The sequence below is a fragment of the Hemicordylus capensis genome, chromosome 5 (assembly GCF_027244095.1).
Source record: "Hemicordylus capensis ecotype Gifberg chromosome 5, rHemCap1.1.pri, whole genome shotgun sequence".
Classification (NCBI taxonomy): domain Eukaryota; kingdom Metazoa; phylum Chordata; class Lepidosauria; order Squamata; family Cordylidae; genus Hemicordylus; species Hemicordylus capensis.
Window position 1 is genome coordinate 187576394 of NC_069661.1, and position 15130 is coordinate 187591523.

The window sequence follows — 15130 nt, forward strand, 5'->3', positions numbered from 1 at the left end:
GTACCTGGGTCATTAATGTTGTGCATGAAATAAACACATACACTGAGCCCAATATGGCTAGATTGATATATAAACTTTGAAATTGCTGAAAAGAAAAAAGCTTGAGAGCGTTCCTAAGTTTGATTTCCTCAGAAAATAAGTCAACAGTAGAATGTTTTCTCTGGGGTCATCCTTCTTTACCTGCTCACATTCCTAATACTCTTTTAAAGTAATCGTTAAATAATAATAATAATAATTATTATTATTATTTTTACATTTATATCCCGTTCTTCCTCCAAGGAGCCCAGAGCGGTGTACTACATACTTGAGTTTCTCTTTCACAACAACCCTGTGAAGTAGGCTAGGCTGAGAGAGAAGTGACCGTCCCAGAGTCACCCAGCTAGTTTTATGGCTGAATGGGGATTTGAACTCGGGTCTCCCCAGTCCTAGTCCAGGACTCTAATCACTTAACCACACTGGCTCCCTGGGCTGTGATCTGGGCTGTGATCAAGAGCAGCAGGCAGGGGTTTACTCATTGATTCCATTTGGTGGATTATGATTCCTGTGTTTGGGTTTCTTTTTGTTTTCAATATGTTGAGAGTTATTTATGTATTCATTCATTCATTCATTCATTCATTCAACTAACACGTTTTTATACCACTCCATATGCAAGACCCTGGGTAGTTCACAATCTCAAAACACAATTAAAACATTAACACTTTAAAATGGTAAACTAAAAGCCCAATTAAACATATATGTTTTCAGGTCCTTTTTTAAAACACCCAGAGAAGGGGAGGCTCTAATTTCATTAGGAAGTGCATTCCAAATTTCTGGGGCAACGCTAGAAAAGGCTCAGGTTTGAGTTGCCACCAATCAAGCTGGTGCCAACTGCAACCAGACTTCCCCAGATGTTAATTTCTCCAATGCTGGACAATAATTTGAATTATTTGTTCCATAATGGTTTCTTATCAGTCTTGCAAAAAGTAGATACATTTTGTTTTGAAAGAATAAGTAGTTATTGCTTTGGTGATTTTGGATATCTATAATAACAAATGGTTATGGTTTTGGTATACTTCTAGGTTCTGCATTAGCAGCTAATGTTTGTAAAAAGATCACTGGACGTCTTACCAGTGCTATCGCCAAGCAAGAGGATGTGTCTGTTCAATTAGAAGCCTTAGACATCATGGCTGATATGTTGAGCAGGTAAACATGCATGTTAAAAAAGCTGATAGACCACAATTTACCATACTATTCTGTAAAGTTTTGTAAGTGTTATCTGTATCCAATTCACATGTATAGAAACACTTTATTGAAAAGAATACTGATAAATTGTTAAATGCACAACAGATGTAATGTTAGCTGAATTTGGCAAATAATTGTTTCCTATTTCATTAAATTGGGAAAAGTTTCTTGGATAGAGTTGAAGAAGGTTAAGAAGTTACATGGAGAAAAAGCCGAAGTGATAAACTTGTTTTTTAAATAGCTGGACAATAAAATTTGTTTTATTTACTGTTTTTCTCCAAATTAATTTTTGTCTTATTTTAAGGCAAGGAGGACTTCTCGTTAACTTCCATCCCTCTATTCTGACCTGTCTGCTTCCTCAGCTGACTAGTCCAAGACTTGCTGTGAGAAAAAGAACCATCATTGCTCTTGGTCATCTTGTTATGAGTTGTGGCAACATAGTGTTTGTTGACCTCATTGAACATCTGTTGACAGAGCTTTCTAAAAATGATTCCATGTCAACAACCAGGACTTATATACAGTGTATTGCTGCCATCAGTAGGCAAGCAGGTCATAGAATAGGTAAACCAATTTACATTTTATTGCTTATTTTTCACATCAGTGGTTCTGAGAGTTTCATATGTGTGATTGCTTCTGTTTTCTGCTGTCAGGTGAATACCTTGAGAAAATTATTCCTTTGGTAGTAAAGTTTTGTAACATAGATGATGATGAACTACGAGAATACTGCATTCAAGCATTTGAATCATTTGTTAGGAGGTAAGATTGTCATAAGTGCACTTGTCCCCCCCCCCCCCCCCCGGTTACAGTAAGAAAGGTATTGATAGCAAGTTCTAGAATCACTGTAGTGAAATTGAGCTCTTTCTCTGTTGGTTTAGTTATTCTTTTCACCATTTGATGTCATTTAACTGAATTACTCTTCACTGCTTTTATTGATGACCATGGGTTGGTTATTGCATGCGTAAGGAATTTCCTGCAGAGGAACTTCTCTGCCACTTTCTCTGCATGGCCACTGCATGAAAAGCCTCTCATAAGGGATGGGGGACTCTTGGGAATGGGCTGGGATAAGATTCATTTCTGCCTGATTTCTGGGAGTTCCTCTCCCCCTGCCCCCAGCTACTCTTCCCTCATTCCCAAAGATCCTCAACCCTCAGGAGATATTTTCAGGGAGCAGGAATCTGCTGTGGAGAGGAGAGGCAAGGAAATTACATGAGCACGTCTTAAGGTCCAGTTGAATAACTTTAATGTAGCTAACATTGAGTGATCTTTAGTAAAGCTAAGTCAGTCAGTCTTTATTACGGTCTTTGACTAATATCACAACATCTAATATAAAATTTTAAACACAGCCATATTAATAACATGACTGTACACTGGATCTAACCATTAAAAAGCAGAGTGTGATAAACTTGTATTGCAGAACAGAATTTTGCAACTTTGTGTGTGATAGACGAATTCACATCTATTAGCAAATATTTGATGTAGAATTCCCAATCGACCTCGCAGATTATGTAAAAGAAGGTCAATTAACCTTTGCCTAAGACCTATGTAAAACACACACTGCAGGAGCACATGCGCAACTGACTCAATCCCACCAGAGCCACAGGGGCAATATCTCTGCTCAATTGGAATTCTATATCTACCAGCCAAAAATTCCAAAGGGAGGGCATTTATACAGGCTGTGGAGAAGGCCCATCTATGTTTAGGGAAAGTAAGGAGGAATAGATAATCTGCTGGGCGAGATCTCATCCCACCACTGAGCAGGTGGAATGACCTAGATGTCCTCAACAGGTCTTTTTGAAACTCAGTATCTCAGATCCTTTGTTTAATAAGATCTTTGGCCCTGACCAAACGCACAGAGATAATTGCCTCAGGTAAGACCATAGTACGGAGTTTCCTGACACAGTTCTCTCACCAACTCATTAGTAAAGCATCTCTGTACGAAAAGTAATGCAGCTAGGTGGAAGTTCTGAATCTTAAGTCACAGGGTACATGGATATAGGTAAACATTGGTTCTTGTATTGTGCTATGACTCCAGAGTTACAGTTTCCCAAAGCACAGTTGTAGTGGAAACTCTCAGAATCTGATACAAGTATGGTTTGGTTGTAGTAGGCATATTTGTACAAGAGCTCTGTTAAATACAGTATTGATTCAGGAGTGGGGGGAGGGGCGGGGGAGGGTTCTTCATAATCAGCTCCCTACCACTCTTCTTCCTCCATTCCCCAGAGTTGCCTTGGATGCTTTGCAGTAGAGTGGGAATGGTTAGCCTGATTCTAGGCTATTTCAAGCTGGGAAGTCCAGAAGCAGCACACATGAGAAATGTGCTTACTACTTTTAACCCTACAGGCAGCTCTGCTATCAGGATTGTTCCTCCAGAAGTTTCTGCCCTCCCACTTCCTCTTTGTTTACTACATTTATATACTGCTAATCCAGACAGCTCAAGGTGTTCCACAGTCTCTTCCTGATGGAAGAGAGCGGGTTTTGCACTCTGAAGGATTGAACACAAGCCTTTTTTACGGGCGGGGGTGCAATGACATCATAACTGAGAGGGGGCTGTTCCCTGAAGCAGCTTGGCTGGGAGAGAGCCTCCATTTTTCAGGCTAAGAAAGAAGGGGTATTAGGAAGTAGGTGTTGTGTGGAGACATAGGAACTCAAAATCTTCAAAACAAGGCAATTTGATTTAACTCTTCTATTTTTCTTTTTCAAAGAGCACTCTATATGAATGGTTTCTGGTATCTGTAGTAAGCTATAACCATGGACAGATTTAGTTGCACACAGTCTTGCTAGTGGACCCAATTAAATAATGGCTTATCTCCAATAGTTCCCTAATTAGTGTTATGCTTATTATGCAGATGTCCTAAAGAAGTTTATCCTCATGTAACTACCATTATAAACATTTGTCTTAAGTACCTTACGTATGATCCCAATTACAATTATGATGATGAAGATGAAGATGAGAATGCTATGGATGCTGATGGTGGAGATGATGATGATCAAGGTAGCTCATGTGGACTGTTGAAGTACCTAAATGTGTGTGGTAATGGTGGGTGGGTATTTTATATTTTAGCTTCTGTTGTTTTACATCTTGGGTAAGTGGCTTATAATGTGTCTAGGTTTGTCTGACGCATAGACAGGACATATCCACTGATTATGAGGGGACTATTTTAGTGGTGGTGGGGAGTAGAAAGAGTAACATTGGCAAGCCATTATAGAAGAAGGGAAACCAGAAATCTACTAGCTGTTTCCACTTCCAGCTGTCCTGCTGGTTCTTTGACCTTGGGGAGCAGTGCCAACCAGCACAGAGCCTCACCTTGCTCCTTTGTAATGCCAGGTCAGAAATAATCATGGATCAGAAATCATCCATGATCTGATTCTGGATGAAGGGGCCAACCTGGTATGTATCACAGAGATCTGGTTGGGGTAGGCTGGTGGCCCAGTTTGGTCCCAGCTTCTCCCTCCAGGGTACTCTGAGGAGCAGGTGAGGTGAGGTGAGGTGGAGTGGCTGTGTTCTATAAGAATAAAATTTCCCTTACCAGGGTCCCTGTCAAAGTGTCTGACCATATTGAATGTGTTCACTTACCTTTGGGGACCAAGGATGGACTGGGACTTGGGTTGGTGTACCGATCACCCTGCTGCCCAACAGAGTCCCTAACTAAGCTGACAGACTTGGTCTTGGGTTTGGTGTTGGAGTCCCCCAGGCGTGTGGTGGAGGGGGTTCACTTCAGTGTTCTGACTTCAGTGTTTACTTTGGAACCAATTTGTCTGGGGCAACTCAGGAGTTCGTAGTGGTCATGACGTCTGTGGGCCTATCCCAAGTGGTCTTGGGACCGGCGCACTTTGTTGGTCACACGTTTGATTTGGTCTTTTATTCCCAGATGGGTGGGCCACCTTCTGGTTAAGGTTGGACTTACAGTCTCATCCTGCCTCTGCAGGGGTGAGGGGCCTATTGGGATGGTCCACCTCAGAAGGTTATTGGATCCAATAGGTTTCCAAGAAGCCTTGGAAGGATATAGTTTTGGCTCTGCCGGGGATCCTTTTGATACCCTGGTAGAGAACTGAAACAGCAAACTCACCAGGGCAGTAAACATGATCACTCCACTTGCTTCAAAACTGGCCCCTTAGTATATGAAAGAACTATGGGCGCTGAAGCAGCTAGGTTGACGTCTGGAACGCAAGTGGAGAAAAACAACTTGAACAGATTACAGCATAAAACACACTTGAAGACCAATGCTCAGGCGATACGTGTGGCAAAGAAGCAATTCTTTTCCGCCCGAATTGCATCCGCAAGCTCACATCCAGCTGAGTTGTTCAGGGTTGAGAAAGGGCTAGTATGTGCCCCTCCTTCCTTGAATCAGAATTTGGAAACATCAGTTATCTGCTGAGATAGTTTTAATGAGTTCTTTGTGGATAAAATATCTCTTATTTGGGCTGAATTAGACTCAAACCCCATAATTACTGAGGTGTCTGATATGGCGGTGTCTAGCAACTCCTCTTATGTGGTTAGGCTGGATCAGTTTCAGTTTGGGACTCCTGAGGATCGGGACAAGTTACTTGGAATGGTGTGGCCTACCTCCTGTTCTCTTGACCCTTGTTCCGACATGGCTCATACTATTGGCAGGGGGATTGTTGTAGAAAGCCTAGTAGATATTATGAATGCTTCTCTGAGGGAAAGCAGGATGCCTCCTTGCCTTAAGGAGGCAATCATCAGAGCTCTTCTGAAGAAGCCTGCATTGGATCCCGCAGAGTTAAGCAGCTATAAGCCTGTCTCCAACCTTCCGTGGCTGGGCAAGATAATTGAAAGGGTAGTGGCATCCTAGCTCTAGGCAGTCTTGGAAGAAATGCATTATCTAGGCCCATTTCAAACTGGCTTTCGGGTGGCCTATGGGGTGGAGACTGCCTTACTTGTCCTGATGGATGATCTCCATTTAGGAACTGACAGAGGGAGTGTGACCCTGTTGGTCCTTTTGGATCTGTAGGCGGCTTTCGATACTATTGACTATAGTATCCTTCTGTGAGGTTTGGGGTGGGAGGCACTGCTTTGCAGTGGCTCCACTCCTAGTTCTTGGGAAGATTTCAGATGGTGTCCTTTGGAGACTTGTACTTCAAAATCTGAACTTTTTATATGGTGTTCCCCAGGGCTCCATACTGTCTTTAGTGCTTTTTGACATCTACATGAAATTGCTGGGAGAGATCATTGGGGATTTGGTGTAGGGTGTTATCGGTATGCTGATGACACCCAAATCTTTTTCTCCGTGTCATCATAATCAGGAGAAGGTATAGCCCCCATAAATGCCTGCCTCGAATCGGTGGTGGGCTGGATGAGGGATAACAAACTCAAACTGAATCCTGATAAGATGGAGGTACTTATTGGGTGGGGTTGGAACTTGGGAGACAGTTTTGATCTGTTAGTTCTGGATAGGGTCACACTTCCCTGGAAGGAATAGGTATGCAGTGTGGCGGTCCTTCTGGATCCAAACCTCTTCCTGGTGTCCCAGGTAGAGGAAGTGGCCAGAGGTGCTTTCTATCAGCTTAAGCTGATACACCAGGCCTCAGCACAGTGGTACATATGCTGGTAACCTCCAGACCTGACTACTGCAATGTGCTCTATGTGGGGCTGTCTTTGTACGTAGTGCAGAAACTGCATTTGGTACAGAATGTGGCAGCCATCTTGGTCTCTGGGTCATCTCGGAGAGACCATAATACTCCTATATTAAAAGAGCTATGCTGGCTACCATTAGGTTTCTGGGCCAAATACAAGGTGCTGGTTATAATTTATAAAGCCCTAAACAGCTAGGCCCTGGGTGTTTAAGACAACGTTTTCTTTAGCATGAGCTCCACCGCCCATTGAGATCATGTGGAGAGGTTTGCAGTTGTCACCGACTCGTCTGGTGGCTATGCAGGGACAGGCCTTCTTTTTTGCTACATCAAGGCTCTGGAATGCACTCCCTGATGATAAGAGCCTCCCCATCTCTGACATTCTAAAAAAGTCTCTAAAGACTTATTTTTTCATCTGAGCTTTTAAACTGTACATGGTTTTAGATTATTTTAAGTGGTTGGTTTTCATTTTAATCTGTTTTATGTTATAAACTGCCCAGAGATGGAAGTTCAGGGTGGTCTGCTAATTTGAAAAATGGATAGATAATAATTTTTTCTATCTTTCTAAAAGGAAAATCAAGTTGTTAGCATATTGAATAAGGTAATGTATTGTTAAGGAATGATACCTAGACTTGGATAGAAGAGACATGCTCTAGTTCAGCCTTTATGAAAATAATCTTCCTTTTATTGACTGAGACCAGCAGGGAGAAATTTAATGTTGTAAGGGGCAAACTAGCAATTGCAAACAGTAGTATTGTAATTGTAATCAGTAGATCATACAAAAATTTATAGTGAGAGTGTTTACCCCCTGTAGTAGAGATCATTATGGGATCAAGAACAGAGCATGCTCAAGACAGGCTGGAAATCAACGAAGCTCGATCCTCCCACAAAGTGGCGTCATCCCCAGTTCCGGCTCTGTCTACTCTTGACTCGCATGCAGGATTTTTTGCTCTCTAAACTTGGCTATATTTTATCTCTTTTTTTCTGCCTCCCCACCCACCCTTCTTAGAATTGTGCAGGGGTCAGACAGAGCTTGCCTATAGGCTTTTTTCCTTTTAGTTTCTACAAATTGCCAAAGCTGGTTTTTTTATTTTTTGTAATCGGACCATTGGCTCCACTTTTACTTTCAGTTTTGCTGTTTGGGCGCGTTTCTGGCATTTAGAAGTTTCTGGCATTTAGTTTCCTGGCAATGGAAGCGGCTCACTCTGGAGAGATCTAGGGGGCTCCCTCTTGAGGGGGTCAACAGAGCAGCTGGTTTCATCTGGTCTGCCCCTGGCGTCGGCATCTTCAGAGGGTCAGTTTGTCGCTCCACTTTCTGCTCCCTCTCAGCCCTCTCCTTCGGGCTACTCAGTCTCTCCATGAAAGGCTGCTAAATGGAGCAAGCACAGTGGGGAACAATGGGGAAACAAAGGCTGCTAAATGGAGAACAATGGGGGAAAGTAAAAAAAGCCTAAGGCACTTCGGTCCGCCTTAGAGAGAGACTCCTTATTCAGGCCGTCTGCAGGCACACTCGTAAGTAGCACAAGCCAAAAAAAGAGCAAAGGCGACTGTCACCCGGTGGGTGAACAAGTAGCATCCTCTACTAGCTCCCCGGCAGTCATTGCTGACACAGACCGTGCTGGGGATTTATCCTCTGCAGCTCTGCCTACCCTGGCTTTAGAGGGCACCAATTTGAAGTGGCAGCGTTTGGAGGAAGAGGGCACGTTGTTTCCAAATGAAGGGCTTGAACCTAGGATACCTTCAGGTAATGTGGAACCTCCGCCTGTTTGCCCATCTCCCCCCCCCCCGCTTTCCCTCCAGATGTGGCGGGTTGGCTTAAAGAATTGTTTACTAAAGAATGCATGCCTCTCATGGTGCCGCAGCCGCTGGACCTGCCTACGCTTCCTGCCCATCCCCACAGGCGTTTTTCCTGCTCCTCTGTAGACTCCAGTCCCAGAAGGGATGCCATCCCTCCCAGTGAGCGGGGGCTTTTTGTACCTAGGCCACTTAAGCGGCACTGCAAGCGCAATCACAGACATGTATCCTCCAGCTCTGATTCAGGGAATAGGGCTCCTAAACGGCTCTGTGGAGGACCTTTACTGCCACCTATTCTAGCCCCACAGACCAGTCCTGGGATTGCTCCTGCCCCGCCCCCCGCCCACCACTTTTGCCTCCTCCCTCCCCTCCTCCTCCTCCCTCCTATCACCCAGTTAGGGCATCAGATTCTGAGGAGCCTGAGGACATTATTGATTCCACAAAGGAGGAGGGTGAGCTTTCTGATGAGACTGTCACTCCTGTGCCATCTATTCCCCCCCTCCTGTTCTCTTCTGCCGAATTTGATCTACTTTTATCTAAAGCTAAGAGGGCCATAAATGACGTTGCTCCTGCTGACGTGTCCTTACCTTCTGAGTCGAACCAAAAGGTATTTCCCTCAGCTACTAGCTCTGCTGTTGCTGTGCCTATTCCCTTTCTCTTTAAGGCAGAATGGCAGAACCCAGCGTCCAGTAGGGCCATTGCGACCTATCCCAAGAAGCACTATACTCTGGTACCGGAGGCCTCTTCACTGCTGGCCATCCCTCGGGTGGGCCCATGCCCACCCGTGGTTCAAATGGTTTCTGGCACACTGCTCAACATTGAAAGTCAAGAACAGTTACGATCCTCTGAGGACAAGAAATGTGACCAGTGGCTTAAGAAAGCCCATGAGGTTACTTCTACGGTAATCAGGGCAGCCACAGCTAATTCTATTTTTGCCTGGGCTTCTGTCCAAACAGCTTGCCCCGCTGGTACCTCCAGGCAACTCTAAATTGAGGCAGGGAATCAGTAAGATGGCCAAGGCGGTGGCCTTTATGGCCTCTAATCTAGATTGTGTACAGCAGGGAGCCCATTCCTTGGCAGCGGGCATGGCAGTACGTAGGTCTCTTTGGCTTAAATGTTGGCAGGTTGATACTAAGTCCAAGCTTGCTTTGACGGCTTCCCCTTATTCAGGATCTAACCTTTTTGGCCCACCTCTGGACCTGGTTTTGGTAGAAACCCGGGATAAAAAGAAGGCTATGCCTTCCAATAAAATTTTTTAGAAGGGGTTTTCGCCCCCTTGGCCAGTCCTTTCATTCCCAGAGGCAATTTTCCCCCTCCTCATCTGTCTGTTCTACAGAATTTAGAAACTCCTTTTTCAAGGGCTCCAACAGATTCCAAGCCAGACAATGCTTCAGAGGCGCGGCCAGGGGTCAGGGTAACAGAAACTTTAACACCCCTGGTTCCTTTAATAAATGACAATGACTCGTGGCCAGTAGGGGGCAGGCTCCAGCATTTTGCTCCCACTTGGCTGTCCACGGCCCAAGACTGCTGGGTGACCGACACTATTATCTATGGCTACGCTCTGGATTTGTACCGCTCCCCACCAGATTCCTTTTTTGCAACCCCTCGCTCACGCAAGAGGGAGAACCATCTCCAGATGCAGAGGCTATTCATCATCTTCTATGGATTAAAGCTATTGAACCAGGACTGTCCACACAAAGATGTTTTGGCGTTTACTCGCTTCTCTTCCTGGTCCCCAAGGATGGTTCTTGGAGGGCGGTGCTCTATCTAAGGCTCCTCAACAAGTTCATCTCCAAGTAGACGTTCAGGATGGAATCTTTGCGGTCCATCAAGATGGCAATTCTGCCCAACCATTTTTTAGCATCATTGGACCTGTCCGAAGCCTACTTGCATTTCCCTATCCTTCCAGAATATTGGAGATTCCGCCGTTTCGCCTACTGCGACTGCCATTATCAGTATCGTGCGCTCCCGTTCGGCCTAGCTTCGGCCCCTCGGGTGTTCACGAAGATAATGGTGGCCCTCATGGTCCACCTGCACCTGCAACAGGTCTGCATCTTCCTTTTCTTAGACGATTTGCTTATCCGAGCCTCATCCCTTCCTGTAGCCAAGTGCATGTGCAGATCACCCTGACGTATCTCAGAGACCACGGATTTGTGGTTAACTTGGGAAAGAGTCACCTTTGGCCCTCGCAGTCTCTTCAGCATCTGGGTGCAGTTTTCCATACAGTCCCGGCCACGGTGACCCTTCCCCCGGACAGGAGGGACAAGTTTGTGCAAGCCATTGCACCTCTGCTTCGGTCCACCTCAGCGGACCTTATGCTTCTTGCTCACCTCTTGGGGATGATGACAGCTGCCATGGAATGCACCCCTTGGGCCAGATGGCACTCGAGGCCGCTCCAGTGGCTTCTACTGTCATTCAAGGACTCCATCATGGTGGTGGAACATCTGCTTGTCCCCCTCTCACATCAGGTCAAGTGGTTCTTCTGATGGCAGCTTTCCCCGGCTCTGGAGAAGGGCCTTCCATTCACGGAGACTCAGAATGTGATCTTGACAACCGATGCCAGTCTCACGGGCTGGGGGGCAACCTGCGAAGGCCTACCAGCCCAGACCGTCTGGTCGGAAGCGGAGCAGAAGTGGAGCATAAATCAGTTAGAGCTACGGGCAGCCAGACTGGCACTCATCCACCTGGAGGAGAAGCTGCAGGGCCGTCATGTTTGCATCCGAACCGACAATACATCCACCAAAGCCCACATAAATTGGCAAGGTGCCACCCGATCCAGGGGTCTGATGCGGGAATCAGACCTTCTCTTCGGTTGGGCAGAGGAGCACCTACTATCGCTCTTAGCAGAACATCTCAGTGGATTGGAGAACCTTCAAGCGGACTGACTGAGTTGCCAGTCAGTGAACCCATCAGAATGGAGGCTTCATTCTCAAGTATTCAGTCAGATCACCGCCTGGCGAGCCCTGCCTCTGGTGGATCTGTTTGCATCTGCGTCCAACCATCAGGTTCCTCAGTTCTTCAGCAGATTCCTAGTGCAGCAGGCGGAGATCACAGATGCCCTTTCGTCTCCATGGCCGCCTGGTCTTCTCTACGCTTTCCCTCCAATTCTTTCACAAGTTGTCAGAAAATTGCGCTTGGAGGCAGTGGAGATCATCTTGATTGCGCCCCACTGGCCCAGGTGTACCTCTTTCGCAAGGCGCCACCCGATCCAGGGGTCTGATGCAGGAATCAGACCTTCTCTTCGGTTGGGCAGAGGAGCACCTACTATCGCTCTTAGCAGAACATCTCAGCGGATTGGAGAACCTTCAAGCGGACTGACTGAGTTGCCAGTCAGTGGACCCATCAGAATGGAGGCTTCATTCTCAAGTATTCAGTCAGATCACCGCCTGGTGAGCCCTGCCTCTGGTGGATCTGTTTGCATCTGCGTCCAACCATCAGGTTCTTCAGCAGATTCCTAGTGCAGCAGGCGGAGATCACAGATGCCCTTTCGTCTCCATGGCCGCCTGGCCTTCTCTACGCTTTCCCTCCAATTCTTTCACAAGTCATCATAAAACTGCGCTCGGAGGCAGCGGAGATCATCTTGATTGCGCCCCACTGGCCAAGGTGTGCCTGGTTCGCGGACCTCATCAACCTCTCGGTGCAACCTCTGTGGCGCCTCCCTCTTTGTCCGGATCTTCTGTTGCAGGGACTGATCTGACACCCAGACGCGGAATGGCTTCATCTGTGCGCATGGAGGTTGAGTGCCATTTCTAGTGGACCATGGATACTCCAAACCAGTGATGAACATGATCCTGGCCTCCCGCTGTCTGGCAACTCAACGCATTTACTAGACCACCTGGGCAGCCTTCTGTAGATGGGCCCACAGGAAACACTTCAAACCCACCTCAGCGGGAGTTGCGGAGGTTCTTTCTTTTCTTCAGTTGGGCCTGGACCTTAGGTTGAAACTTTCCACTCTAAGGAGGCAGGTCTCTGTCCTCGCGTCAGTCTTAGACCTCTCGGATCCGGGCACCCAATCTCTGCACCCCCACATATCTAGATTCCTTAAGGGGGCAGCTAATCTGGCTCCTCCTCCTGTTCCCCGTTTTCCTCCTTGGAACTTAAATAAAGTGCTGAATACCCTCACCTTGCCTCCCTTTGAACCGCTGGGCTCCATTCCTCTTAGATTGCTTTCTTATAAGACCCTATTTTTAGTTGCCATTTCCTTGGCACGCAGAGTATCGGAGTTGGTCGTGCTGTCAGTTCACAAGGAGCTCTGCGTTTTTCAGCCGGAGGCGGCTGTATTAAAGTTGGACCCTACCTTCTTACCTAAAATTAATTCTTTGTTTCATCGTTCTCAGGAAGTGATTTTACCTTCTTTTTGTCCTAATCTTTCTCATCGCAAGGAAGTTTGCTGGCATAAGTTGGATGTGCACCATGCCCTACGTTTTAATGTCCGCCGCACTAAGGACATCAGGTTGTCCGATGCTCTGTTCATCTCCTTCCAGGACCGCTCTCTAGGATGAAAGGCATCGAAGAAATCGTTAGCTGCCTGGATCATGGCCTGTATTAAGCTGGCCTATGAGTCAGAATTTAGTTCCCCCTCAGGGCATCACAGTTCATTTGACTCGCAGCCCTGCTGCCTCCATGGCTTTCTCCACTCAGGCGCCAATGGACAACATATGTAGAGCAGTTACCTGGGGTTCGGTCACTCCCTTCATTCGGCATTATAAGATTCCGTCCTTTTTGAACAACCGGGCCTCCTTTGGCCACAGGGTGCTCCAGCAATTGGTTTAGAACATCCTTCCCTCTCTTTTCTGTTGTTATGCTTGGGCATGTCCCATAATGATGATCTCTACTATAGGGGGAAAAGGAACATTGGACTTACCCGTGAAGGGTTCTTTTCCTCTGTAGCTAGAGATCATCAGGCCCTCCCGGTTGTTGCTCTGGGAGTTGGTCTGTAGTTTGGTTTTCTGGGTTACTACGCTTTTGGGTGGAGGCAGCTCCAGGGTTTAGAGTTAGCCTGTCTCCATCTTTATTGCTGCTTGATCCTTTCTTCTCTCTCAGCTACTTGGGCAATACTTCGGCTTGGTGTGCTTATCTTCCTTGTTTCCGCAGTCCTGTTTTTTTCTGGCTTTGTTCACAAACTATCTGCACTTGGACTCGCTTGTCGCAACAGCCCCGGAACTGGGGATGGCGCCACCTGGTGGGAGGACCTAGCTTCGTTGATTTCCAGCCTGTCTTGAGCATGCTCAGTTTGTGATCCCATAATGATGATCTCCAGCTACAGGGAAAAAGAACCCTTCATGGGTAAGTCCAATGTTCCTTTCTTGTAGTATCCATTCATTTTAATGGGATTTGTATGACAACAGTGCTTGCTAGATTTTATCACTGAATATACCTTTGTACATGGAACATTCTAGTATTTGTTGGTCATCTTTGTATACTTTATAATGGTCAACAGATATTACATATCCAAATAATAAATAATGAAAGATGTTTTTAGTATTTTTTCAATGAACTCAGTTAGTACATGCAAAAAAGCTACAACCTTTCTTTGTGATTTCAGTATATGTGATATGGTATCCTTCTGATTTTTTTCAAGGGAGTGATGATGAATATAGCGATGATGATGACATGAGCTGGAAAGTTAGGCGTGCAGCTGCAAAATGCTTGGATGCTGTAGTCAGTACACGCCATGAAATGCTACCAGAGTTCTACAAGACAGTATCTCCTGCTTTAATTGCTAGATTCAAAGAGCGAGAGGAGAATGTAAAAGCGGATGTTTTTCATGCATATCTCTCTCTCTTAAAACAAACTCGACCTGTTCAGAGTTGGCTGTGTGATCCCGATGCAATGGAACAAGGAGAGACACCTTTGACCATGCTTCAGAGTCAGGTTGGTGGATAAAACATCAATATTTTATAGCATGAAAGGCCATGTTTGCTGGACTGCATATGAAAAATGACAGAAACTCAGACTTCTAACATTTGCTCAAAACAGTGCACGAGTTACATTGTTCCTGAATGTACTAAAGTCTGGGAGCAAGCACTAATTCAAATGTCTAATAAGAAAACTTCACTTTTGGTGCCCCCTTAAGTGTTTTTAGTGTTGCACTGCAGACAACTGCTGTTGATTTGTGGAGGTCTAGAATATTTTCCGATTTATTTATTTTTGCTATTTCCGGCAGTTGCTGCACTCTTCCCAGAAATACAGGTTCTGCAGCAAAGTGTAGAATCTAAAGGTAGCAGTGGCTACATCTTCTGAATGTCTGTGATCACCACATTTGTTTAAAAGCAACCCAGAATCCATGGGTTTGTATAAAGAAAGTGCTAACTGCTGAGCTATGTAACAAATATATAATAATTACAGGTTCCCAACATTGTTAAAGCATTGCACAAACAGATGAAGGAAAAAAGTGTGAAGACGCGTCAGTGTTGTTTTAACATGCTAACTGAATTGGTCAATGTGTTACCTGGGGCTCTCACACAACACATTCCTGTACTTGTCCCAGGTATGAAAAGATATCCTAGATTTGCACTTACTTTTC

At 45.7% G+C, this 15130-nt stretch overlaps 1 protein-coding gene across 1 annotated transcript in view; it reads left to right on the forward strand.

Annotated features, from left to right (window-relative positions):
• CAND1 (cullin associated and neddylation dissociated 1) overlaps positions 1 to 15130 on the forward strand; it is a 46340-nt gene that overhangs the window by 13671 nt on the left and 17539 nt on the right. The window contains exons 4-9 of the mRNA XM_053255047.1: positions 1059 to 1182; positions 1526 to 1782; positions 1872 to 1977; positions 4068 to 4213; positions 14186 to 14478; positions 14953 to 15094. Coding sequence (XP_053111022.1) covers positions 1059 to 1182; positions 1526 to 1782; positions 1872 to 1977; positions 4068 to 4213; positions 14186 to 14478; positions 14953 to 15094 — 1068 coding nt within the window. The remainder of the gene's footprint in view (positions 1 to 1058; positions 1183 to 1525; positions 1783 to 1871; positions 1978 to 4067; positions 4214 to 14185; positions 14479 to 14952; positions 15095 to 15130) is intronic.